Consider the following 12906-nt stretch of genomic DNA (forward strand, 5'->3'; position numbering starts at 1 on the left):
ACCTTTTGTGAATGGGAAAATATTATAGCTTGCGATTTAAGATTTATTTTTTTTTATTTTTTTTTTTTAAAGAGAAGTTGATTCTGGGTTTTATTCTGATTACTGAATTTAGAGTCAGAAAGGATTTTTTTCCCCCTGACATGGAACAACTGTCCTCAGCATCATGAAGTTTTTTTTGCTTTCTCTGGATCAACACTGTAGGATTACAGGTTGGACTTGATGAACCTGTGTCTTCATCCAATGTAATCTATTATATTACGATGTGTGTGTGCATATATATGTAGAATCACAGAAGTTTAGGCTTGCAGCCAAAATGCATTAAGTGTTACCATTCATGATATAACCACATTCTCACAATTCAGATATGTTCCTAGAAGTAGTTACGCTTTTCCCTAGAAATGAAAACATATGTGCCATGCTGTTCTGCTTCAGCACTGCAGGAGATCTGATATTTATTTAACAAATCCAGCCCTACTCTGATTCTAAATGGTTTGGTGTGTCACACTTGGCTGCTTATTTGATCTGCTTCAATATTGATGAATGGGGGAATGTTGACAGCATAAGAAGAAAATGGAAATGGAACTGAAAATCAAAAATAAATGACCAGAGATGTTTCAACCACTGTAGGAAATGGAGATGGAAATTTGCTTTAAAATCATCTGAAGGGCCAGACATGACCCAAGGACAGGAGTAGTGTGGTTACTTGGGAACATGTACACAGTGCTACTTGATCTGATATATTCTGTGTGTAAATATTAGTATATACATATAGTTAGGTTTCTACATCTTTTAACTAGGAACCTTTGAATCAGAACACTACAGCACTACAAAGAAGAGTATTGGTATTGCCATAAAATCAAATCAAATCTAGTTATTGTAACTGCTATACATATTTTATACTTATTGATCCCAGAAGACAGATGTATGTGAAAAGCTCATGTACACCATTAGCTATAGAAAAATTGTTTAATATGCCCCTTGTGCCAGCCAGGAAAGTGCATGTCCCCAAGTATCAGCAATTTTGTCTTGTCCTATGCAAAGCCTGCCCATTAGTGGGTTTTCTCCCCAGTTGGGGATGGGCCTAGTATGTAGGTCCTAAATGCCTCAATTTTAACAAATGGAAATGATGGTAACTACAATAATTCCATACAGACACACACTTTTGTTGTTCATAGGAAGGTGGGAGTTAAATTGCAGTCAGACACCTTTGACCATGGCTTTCTCTCCGGGGAGGTAAGTATAAGCCATGTTGAAATCTAAGTGACCTATTCTTCCTTGCCCCAACGTCTCAATACAGATGATCATCTAAAGTATTTAGCCACCTTAACACAGAAATGGTTGTGTATACATTCTGTAAGAATGTCAAAAGCTCAGACATCTCCTTGGGGATATAACAATGCTGTGAATGAACAGTGCTCACTACAGAGCTCAGGAGGAAGTAAGCAATAAGCAGTAGGCAAAAAAACTAGATTAGATTAATAATGCCTGCGGGACTACACAGGGGATGTCTGTTAGCCTGTATGTGCTTTCTGCAGTCTGTATAGACTGGTTTTCAACTAATGTGCTTATAGGATCTTATCCTAATTAATATTATAACCTTACTAATATTACTAATTAACCTTAATTACCTAAATAACCTTACTAATATAGGATCTTATCCTTACTAATATTATAACCTTACTAATATTATGTGAAAGTTTGGATGTTTGTTCCTCAATCACTCTGAAACGGCCGAACGGATTAGAGTGAGATTAATGGCACCCGGAAGGAAACATAGGCACCTTAAGATCCCCGTAGGTTGCCGTTTTCACCGCCGCAAGCCCCAAAATCCCGGTCGGCGGAGGCTGAAGGACCGGAGAGGACGTCATCTCAGTCCTTCGCACTGCTCTCCGATTGTACAGACTCAAGCCAGCCGCAGAGCCTTTCTGCTGTTCTCTGATTTGAGCAGCCCAGACAGGGGGCGGAGCTATAGCGCCTCAAGCCGGCCGCCAGGAATACAATGGAGGCGAATATGCAAAGTCGGGGTCGTGGGGGTGGGTGTGGAGGCTGTACACACTGTATGTACTCTATATACACCACTATATATTACTGTATATACTGTATGTACTCTATATACCACTACACACTAATTTAGGTACTCTATATACCACCATATACTGCTGTATACACTATATTCTATATACCACTATATACACTATATACACTGTATGTACTCCAGATTATACATTGTATACAGTAGTCTCTATATACCACTATATACTACTGTATGTACTCTATATACTACTGTATACACTATGTACTCTATATACCACTATATACTACTGTATACACTATGCACTCTATATACTACAATATGTACTTTATATACCACTACTACTGTATGTACTCTATATACTGCTGTATACATTGTATGTACTCTATATACCACAATATACTACTGTATGTACTCTATACACCACTATATAATAATGTATGTACTCTATATACCACTATATACTACTGTATACACTATATACTACTGTATACACTGTATGTACTCTATATACCACTATATACACTGTATGTACTCTATATACCACTATATACTACTGCGTGTACCTCTATATACCACTATATACTACTGCGTGTACTCTATATACACTGTATGTACTCTATATACTGCTGTATACACTGTATGTTCTCTATATACCACTATGTACTACTGTATACCCTCTATGTACTCTATATACCACTATATACTACTGTATACACTGTTAATACAAACGCTAACACAGACACTCCCACAACACAACCCCTGTTATCCAAATTGCCCGATGTAGCCAAGCTGAGGCAGCTTGCTCTGCTCTCCATACAGATATGCATACAGCTGGGACTGCTGCGCATATGCACAGATGTAGGAGAGCCAACACGCGGACGCAGGTGGATCACCACCAACCACATTTGGCACATATTCGCGCCTGATCACCAACAATAACCCGCAGACGGAGTTGCGGGCAGAAGCTAGTAAGATTATATACCTTTCTATACCAATGTTTGGACACTGATGTTAAACATAAAAAACATCCTATTAAAGTTTGTGAGTTTAGATGTTTGTGTGTTTGGATGTTTGTTCCTCAATCACAGCCAAACGGCTGAACGGATTTAGGTCAGATTTCACACATACCTAGATATTCACTAGGAAGGAGCAATAGGGTACGTCTTAGGTCCCACACTCACCCGGTATCTCGACCGTAACCGGCGAACGTTCTCTCTGCCTCTGCTGTAGGACCTGAGATGACGTCATTGCAGTCTGGGGGCAGGCCACAGGGGAAGCCGAGTGGCCTGATAGGTTCGTGGCATTGTGTGGGCGGCACCAGTCACCAAGTCCGCGCCGGAGAAAATGGCGGCTTCTCCCGGGTCCCGAGCGATGCCGCCAAGCCAGCTGGCAGAGGTTCTCGCCGCGTCAGCACACAATCGCCAGACGGCCGCATAAGCAGCAGGGACTTGCAGTTGGGAGGAACAGCCGCGTACCTCCGCAGCACCTCTTCACTGAGTACATCGTCCCTGGTGCTGTACACCCTGTGCCAGCCCTGCAAATGAACCACAGCCTAGACACCCTGTAGCGGCCTCCAGGTAGGGCTTGCTGTCTGCGGTGATTAGGGGCTGTTTGGGTTCCGTGGATGAACAGGGTTGTTGGTGGGGGGGGAGGGAAAAGGGATGTTGGGGGTCCGTGGATGCAGAGGGTTGTTGGGGCGGGGGGGGGGGGGGGGTTGGGCGGGGGAAGGGGGAAAGGGATGTTGGAGGTCCAGCAGGGAATGGGGAGCCAGGTATTCAGTGGTGGGCCCGCAGGAAACTGTGCTAGGGGTGCAGGACTGGCAGCAAAGGGTGCGCCACGGTGGGAGAGACATATGGGGGGGTGCGTTGAAGACGGTGGGCCTGGGCGTGCGCAGGAGGTGGGTCGCGCAGGGGGTCAGAGGGCGGCGGATGAAGTCGCGGGTGCAGCTAGTTTTTTTTTCTTTCTGAAAACTATTAACTATGGAGAGTTTATTACTGGTAATCAATTATAATTTAAAAGTGAATTGAAAAACCTACAAAAATTAAATCATATTACAAAAGTTGGAAAGTCTTCCAACCCCTCTGCTATCAATTGCCCAATCTTTTTGTTCTCAGAGGGCAGTCTGGCAGCCGCTTTTTCCCCTCTTTCACATTGAAGTACATATGGACCACTCGGCTGAGCTAAGCAAATATATATATACTAGCCTCTGCCCGCAACTTTGTCTGCGGGTTGTTGGAGTGGATGATCCGCCTATATTGAGCAAATTGCTGCCGTTGATGGTTTGCCTGCTCTGGCGGTTTGGCAGCTCTTAAGCTGTCCTGCTGCTGAAATTGTTCCTCACACCATGCCTGTGATTTTTCGGGCATCTCAGCAGCTCACTGGGATGCCATATAATGAGCGTGTTGTTGATGCTGATGATCTGTCTGCTCCGGCGTTTCGACAGCTGTCAAGCTGGCCTGTCGCTGAACGCGTTTCTTGCGCTGTGATTGTTCCAGCAATCCCTGTGATTGTTGCAGCATCACAGCAGCTCGCTGGGATGCCATATCATGAGCGTGTTGGCGTTGATGGTCCACATGCTCCGGCATTTCGGCAACTCTCAAGCTGGCCTGCCGCTGAACTCATTCCTCACGCTGTTCCGGTGATTGTTGCGCCATCTCAGCAGCTCGCTGCGACGCTATATAATGAGTGTGTTGTTGACATTCATGATCGGCATGCTCCGGCGTTTTGGCAACTTTGAAGCTGGCCTGGCACTGAAGTTGTTTTTCGCACCGTTCCTGTAATTGTTCCGGCATCTCAGCAGTTCGCTGCAACGCTATATAATGCTTGTGTTGTTGGCGTCGATGATCCCAGTCAGGAGAACTTCTGTGACTTCTGGCTCCTTCATAACTCTCGTTTGCGACAAATTAGATTTTCTTTTTCCAGGCATGTTTAACATTGACAAACTGCCAATGTGGATTGAAGGCGTTTGCCTTGTCAGCTTGTCTGCAGTGCCTGGATCAGATCAGATAATATGCAGATGTGTGTACACTGTGGGTTAGCGTGTGTTTACACAGAGAGATAACAGCTTTGGCTTTCTCAGAAGTAGAGATAAGAGCAATGTATTATAGTATGTGAGCAAAAATTCATAACTGTCGTGAAGCCATGTCATTTACTGGGATAAAAAGTAGCCTATATTCTAACCGAGGTTACGATCCATCTATGTGCCGAATTTCATCCAAATCCATTCAGCCATTTTTGCGTGATTGACACCCAAACATCTGAACGTGTTTGGCCATCATCTAAATTGTATGGCAATCTGGTCTTGGAAGAATCGGGATGGATTTATAGACTGAATTTATTATGTTGGCCTGCTCATTTAAGTGCATAGCCTGAAGCATCACTAAGTACTGCGTAAACTGTAATCTGAACAAATGACAACTACTTAACTATACATTGACTTCAGTTAGGTGTACAGTAGGAACATAAACCTTGGGCAAACTTGGTCTTATCTGCTGTATATGGGACTTCTGAGCATGGGAGACCCAGAAGATAGCCTTACATATCTAGTGATACAGAAGCATCTTACCTAGAGTTACATTTGCTGGATTATTAGAAATGCTTTTTAACTTTGAGGTATTTAATGATAGGTTACTATTAAGTTACTTGTGTTAAATGCATTTAGTGAAACAAATTTTTTTTGTGATTTTCATCAGAAATTTTCTGAAATTCTCTTTGCTGGAAAAAGAATAGCACATGCATTAACACAAGATGAAAACAGCAGGTGATAACACTCATGCAATGACAGGTAGACATGTATGGAACCTAAACGGACAATGAGTGATGAGTTCTGGATTTAGGACTGCTTTGATTTCAAACACACCTCATACATCCACTTGCTGAAGGGTCTCTGCCATGTCTCCTTCTTCTCCAGGTGAAGGTAAGCATTAAATAGAATAAGGTAAATGTATCTCTCCAAGTATTGCAGACTTCGGAGTTGAAGCAATTGCATTTCCTTCGCATTTTTTGCGGTTTTGATCTGTCAAAACAAAGAAACCATCATAGTGAAATGCAAAAAAAAAAAAAAAAAAAAGACTAAACCAAATCTGAAAACATGTATGCCACATTTCATGGGTAATAAGTCATTGATTCTTGATTAGTGGTCTTTTTGTTCATTTTTTATTACTCTTTCTACCAGAAACCTGCACATATTTCAGCTTTAACTTATGCACATTTTCTGGCATAAATAAATTAAGGGTATATTCACATGGCAAAATTTGACGCTGAATTTGAGGCATAAATACTATGTAGGGCTCGTTCACATCAGCGTTCGGGTCTCCGTACTTGAGGTTTCCGTTTCCTGCCTAAAACAGAGGCAGGAGACGGAAACCTGGAGGATGTCCGGCCGTGAGCGGCGGTGAGCGTTTTAGGCTCCCCGCCGCGAAACCGGGTTTTATAATCCGGACACAGAGTCGGACATGCAGTACTCTGTGTCCGGATAAAAAAATCCGGTTTCGCGGCGGAGAGCATAAACCGCTCACCGCCGCTCACGGCCGGACCCGGTCTGAGCTTTCCGACTTCTGGCATGCAGAAGACTGAAAGCTCAGAACGGACAGGAGAACGCAGGTGTGAACCTAGCGGTAGCTCAGTCACAGAAGATTCTGAAGTCATTAGGATGTGGCAGATTGATATTTATTTTAAGCATTACATTGTGTAAAACGAACTAAACTATGGCAGAAAAGCGGATTTGGTTGCAACACAAATTGCTACATGTGTTATAGAAATTAACACTTCTATGCAAGACTCTGATCAGGACGTTCAAGACTTATTTTCTAATGAAATATATATTATGGTAGGATGTGAAATGCATTCAGATCTGTTGGAAGGCTGCCATTCCAGCGACTAGGGTCTCATTAAACCTAGTCAGTACTGCGCACTGTTTATTTTGTTTAACATATTTTATTAACAGACTGCCATAGATTCTCGGAGGTAATTAGTTTCCATCCTAACAAGTTTTGTCCTTATGGCACAGACTAGTTTATATGCTGTCTAGTGGGATCTATTGAGTAAATTCTAACAAAGCTTAATACCTGCAAGCTACTGCTGTAGTCTCCTATAGAAGTTCCCACTCTTTATTTTCTAGGGTTTTTTTTATTTTATTTTTTTTTGTATACTGAACTTCCTGAAAAAAAAAATATATATTCCACAATTATATAAGATGATGGCACTCAAAGCAGCAATGCTACCAGGAATCAGAATCTTACTTTCCTATGTCACATACAGGTCACTTAAACACCATTGTAAGCCAAAACTTCAAAGAGAGAAAACACATCCCAGCTCCATACCCATCTGCCAGGTTTAAAACTCATGATTTAATTTATAACCGATCACCTACTGTTCAGTAAAAGGATAGGACTTTCCAGGCTTTTCATATTGCTGATCTATCCTTTAGGCCCCCATAGCTCTGCACCAGCCTAGGAACAGAGGGGAGCTGGAGGAGTTGGTTGAGTCTACTGACTTCCATGGACAATTCTCATCATTCCTACAACTACTCCCAGACCCTAGGTCCCTCCAATAGGTTGCTGCAGATGGAGCTGGAAACAGCTCTGCCCACTTTGTAGTAGCAGTGTTGGTTTCCTGCAGCACAGTCCCCATTTACTTGATTGAAAGTTGAAGAATGGCAACCAGAGAGTGGACCAAGCAGTCTGTTTCCAGCTTCACCCACAGTATAGTTCTGGTGCCAGCAGAATACAAAATCAGCTGATTGATTAGAGTGCTAGCCCTCTGTCTGTTATTGATGACGTATGCCAAATATTCCCATCAGTTCATCAATATCAAATATCTGGAAAGAAATAACATTTCTTACAAGCCTGTGTCATGAATTTGTTCTGGAAAAAAAAATACAGCAATACAAATAATAGTTAGATGGAGGTAGAAATTGCTGGATTTATTTGTTCGTTTGTTCGAACGCATCATGAGAAAAAAAAAATTTAAAAAATCGAAATACAATTTGATAGAAATATCTTGTTTTTGGCTAAAATGTAATATATTTGAGATCCAATGCTTGCATCATTTTACCTCCACTAATGGAATAACATTATTATGTAAGGAAAATAACATTTCCTTACAATAATAAAGTCACCTAATAAACTGGATATTAATACGTGACTCTTGGCTTTATTAATATTACCGGTAGCCGTGCATAGTATTAAGTATTTTGCTTGGTGTATATATAGGTTTTGTTTTTTTTTTCTCACTCTAACATCCGTGGAAATACTGATAAATCTCCTAAGGGCATAAAGATAATTAAAACACTTTGATTTGTTTAACCCATCTCAATTAACTCATTCCAAAATGTATCTTACTTTTCTACTCATCCATATGGATGTTCACTGGGACGTGCGTCAATAGCTCTACTATATGTTTCAATAGGGAATTCTTTAACCCCTTAAGGACCAGGCCATTTTTTGGTTTCGCATTTTCGTTTTTCCCTCCTCACATTTCAAGAGCCATAACTTTTTCATTTTTCAGTTCACAGAGTCACATGATGGCTTATTGTTTGCGGGACAAATTGTACTTTGTAATGGCACCATTCAATATGCTGTGCAATGTACTGGGAAGCTGGAAAAAAAATTCAGAATGAGGTGCAATTGGCGAAAAAATGCATTTGCGCCATTTTCTTATGGGTTTAATTCTTACAGCGTTCACTGTTTGGTACAAATGACATGTTACCTGTGTTCTACGTGTCAGTACGAACGCGGTGATACCAAATTTATATAGTATTTGAAATGTTTTGATACTTTTAAAAAAATGATAAACTTTGCAAAATAGAAAAAAAAATTTGTGTCATGTTCTAACACCTGTAACTTTTTCATATTTCCATGTATGGAGCTGGTTGTGGTGTCTTTTTATGCGGGACAAGATGACGTTTCTATTGATACCATTTGGGGAAAGATCTGATGGTTTGATCACTTTTTATTAAATTTTTTATAGGAGGCAAAGTGTTGAAAAAAACGCTATTTGGCTATTTTTAATTTTTTTGCCGCTACGTTGCTCGCAGTACGGGATAAATGTTTTAATATTCTAATAGTTCGGGCATTTTGGAGCGCGGGGATACCTAATATGTTTATGTTTAATGTTCTTTAATTACTTTTATAGCTGATTTAGGGAAAGGGGGGTGATTTGAACTTTTATATTTTTTTAATATATTTTTTCAATACTTTTAAAAACTTTTTTTTCTTGTTATACATTTATGATCAGACCCCTTAGGTACCTTGAAACCTAGGGGGTCTGATCGCTCATACTATTCACTGCAATACTACAGTATTGCAGTGAATAGGAAAATCACAGCCTCTGGCATCGTCTAATAGATCTAGTGCAGAGACAAGCCTGGAAGCCTTCAATAGGCTTCTGGCTGTCATAGCAACCGATCACCGCCCGTGCCGCCGGCGCCGTTTACACACTGCGGTCACGTTTGACCGCAGTGTGTAAAGGGTTAACAGCAGCGATCGGCTCGGGCACCGACCGCTGCTGTTAGTGGCAGGTCCTGGCTGTATGATACAGCCAGCATCTGCCGTGTATGGAGCGAGCTCAGCGTGTGAGCTCGCTACATACATCCCCATGCGACCCATGACGTACTGTTACGTCATGGGTCGCTAAGGGGTTAATATTACAAATGAATGCCCTAAAAAGATGAAACCATGAACTTTGTAAAATACTTGAAAGTATTCCACTTGGGGCCCCATCTCCACTTTGCAGTAAAATATGTGTAGCGGACACAACATTTTCCAGCTCATTTTTTATTGATAATATATCCTCAGAATAGATCAATAAATGATAAGTGATTCCTGACTAATCAGCTGTATGAAGGGGCTAGGGTGCCTGTTTATATCACACACAGTGACTGTGCAACATAATTACAGCCTTGTCACATAGACATGTATAGGACGAGGCTATAGTTACACTGCATGCTATGAGATGAATGACACTATGTAAACAGAAAAGGGATCACAGCGATTACACAGGTACCACAGTTCATTCAAAAAGCAGATAAGGACAATGTGGGTCAGGTGCCTGGAAAAGGAAAGAGCCAAAGATGTCTAGGCTGGAAACTTTATAGAGAAGAATTGGTCATGGTGGTCCAGATTTTATTAAAAAAAAATATATATATATATATATATATATATATATATATATATATATATATATACACACATACACACACAACCTGAAAAATTATTATACTCTAGTCATTACGGTAATTCATCAATATTTATAGTTACAGACCCGGCATACAGACACCGGGGCGGGTGACTTCACAATCTGATGGATTTGTATACCAATTTTGTGCTGGTGCAAGGCTCAACCCACTTAAAAGGTCTTACAGTCCACTGGTGCCAGGCCAAACTAACTTAAAGGGCCTAAAGCTATCCTGGTAAAAGGCTCAAGTCACCTCAAGGGCCTCAATCTCTAATGGTAGCTCAGCTTAAGGGACGCTAACTTAATTTTGACCGACTCACGTTAAGGGCCACAAAAGTGAATTTTTTAAGGTTTTACCACATCTCACACACACACACACACACACACACACACAATTACACTTAAAGGAGGGGGCTGCTGGATTTCTTATTGCCTATGCCCTCTGTGGTTGTCATAGGCAACGTGATTTAAAGGGCCCCAGTTTGCGACCCGGTCGCAGCCTTCACTACATTCACCCAGCCTGTCGTTAGAGATGCAGCGTCCCTGTCCGCATGCGCTTGTACAAGCGTCGGTGGTTAAGTGGACCTTCGAGCAATGCGTGGAATTCAGGGCCCACCTGATGGGACACGTGCTGGTGCAAGACAGGGATGGCACACCAAGAGTAGTGGTGACGGCTAGGGGCAGCATAGTGAGGTGCCGCAGCTGCCATCAGGTCGGAGTCTCCACAAACAAACGCCAACATCTCCAGGGCTAGCAGTTTTGAGATGTGGCCGTTTTTAAAGCTTGGGCATGCGGGTGGGTTGCGCTGTACTTCTGCCTGCGATCAAACATCTGGGAGATGGAGATTTGCTGGGAAGAGGCGCATGATGGCACAGGCAAAAGGAGGAGAGGCAGCAAAAAGGGAGGATGAGGGTAAAGTCCCCAAAGTGTCAGAGGCAGATGTGGAGGTGTCCTAGATGGTGGTTTGGACTGCAGCGACAGCACTGGAAACAGTGGAAGAGTCAGTGTCAGCAACGCCGGCCGACGATTATCCTGCGTTGGCTGTCTCCCACTGAGCCCAGTTCTTGCCTTACAAATGACGGCGCATGGCTGAAGTGGTCAGGTTGCTTTTCTCAGAGCCCCTATTCAGTTTTGAGTTGTACAGTGTGCAAATTGCACTCAGTTTGTCGTGCGTACGTTGAAAAATCTACACACCATCGAGGGACATGGCCTCAATGGGTGACACTGGGCGAGTGGCTAGTACAGGGAACATCTTAGGCCTTGCTGGTTCTGACCTGGCTTCTGTGAAGCAGCTGTCCTGTGCCACTGGACATGCCTCTGCCTCTAGCCACCTTTTTTGGTGCTGCGCTTGCCTCCACATCTACACTGCTTTCCACGCTACACATCACCCCTGTCTAGGTTGGGTCGGTGGCATCATCCTCCACCACCTCCTCCTCCTCTTCCAATTGCTCACTCTCCTCTTACTGCAAACTGCACATAACCACAGCGTGTGATGGCAACTGTGTCTCGTCATCATCACTGAGGCCGAGAAACACTTGTTGCAGCTCCACAACCACAAAATCGGCAGGAGAAGGCAGATGCTCCAATGTTTGGGTATCAGGACAGAGAAATTCGCCTGTTAGCTCCTTGGATTCGTGAAGTGGTTGAACAGAGTCGAAGAGTGAAAAAAGACCCCAAAACAACTCCTGGGAGGGTGGGATGACTCTTCTGGGAAGATTGGGCATGTTGGGAGGAAGGAGGGGTAGATTCTTGGGTATGAACATGACTGGAGGTAGTGGCTGATTGGCTGCTGGAAAAGCAGTTGGAAGCATTATCTGCTAGCTCTTGTAACACCTATTCCTGGTGCTCGGGCCTCGTCTGCATTGTACCCTGCTTAACGTTGCCATCAAGCCAGGGATTTTGGATGAGCACAGTGCTGGCTGCCCCTCACCAGTAGGCATTGCATCCGCAGTTGCTTGACTGCAGCCTGGGCCCCCAGCTGGATTTCCTGGGCATCAGGACAAAGAAATTATTATGGTAGGTCCTGGCAGGGGAGCAGGGGTGGGATGACTCTGCTGGGAAGACTGGGCATGTTGGGAGGAAGGAGGGGCAGACTCTTGGGTATGAACACGACTGGATTTAATGGCTGACTGGCTGGTGGAAGAGCCACTGGAAGCATTATCCGCTAACTGTCATGTCAGGAATTGTGATGAGCGCATGCTAATGTTTCTTTAGGTTTAAATTTTGTTTCTGTCTATATTAATGTAGAGGAAAGAAGGTTTCCAAGTATTTTCCCCACTTTCCATAGAGGTTCTATTGAGTGTGGAAAGTGTCTAGTTGATAGGCTGTGATAGTGGGGTAATCCTGGGTCTTTGGTGTGTTAGATGTCCTCAGGCATGCTTCCCCTGCTGTCCCAGTTGCATTCCAGTGGTGTTGGCATCATTTCTTGGGGTGTCATTGTGGACTTGGTGACTCTCCTTAGTCGAATTGTGGTTTCCCCTGAAACGAGCATTTTTTCCCCATAGACTATAATGGAATTCGATATTTGGTCGAATAGTCGAATATTGAGGGAATACTCAAAACGAATATCGAATATTTCACTACTCACTCATCTCTACTGATAACCTATCCTGAAGATGGGTTATGAGTACCTAAATTGTCACAAGGACCAGAAAACTCCTTTCAGCTACAATTCTAAATTTGAGCAAGTCATGAGG

General features: G+C 42.8%; 1 protein-coding gene across 3 annotated transcripts in view; it reads right to left on the reverse strand.

Moving 5' to 3' along the window:
* The window catches only part of PALD1 (phosphatase domain containing paladin 1), a 179635-nt gene that overhangs the window by 12504 nt on the left and 154225 nt on the right, over positions 1-12906 (reverse strand). For all 3 annotated transcript variants that reach the window (XM_075258175.1, XM_075258177.1, XM_075258176.1), the window contains one exon: positions 5895-6050. In XM_075258175.1, the coding sequence (XP_075114276.1) occupies positions 5895-6050 (156 nt within the window). The remainder of the gene's footprint in view (positions 1-5894; positions 6051-12906) is intronic.

The sequence above is a fragment of the Leptodactylus fuscus genome, chromosome 10 (genome assembly GCF_031893055.1).
Source record: "Leptodactylus fuscus isolate aLepFus1 chromosome 10, aLepFus1.hap2, whole genome shotgun sequence".
NCBI classification, from domain to species: Eukaryota; Metazoa; Chordata; class Amphibia; order Anura; family Leptodactylidae; genus Leptodactylus; species Leptodactylus fuscus.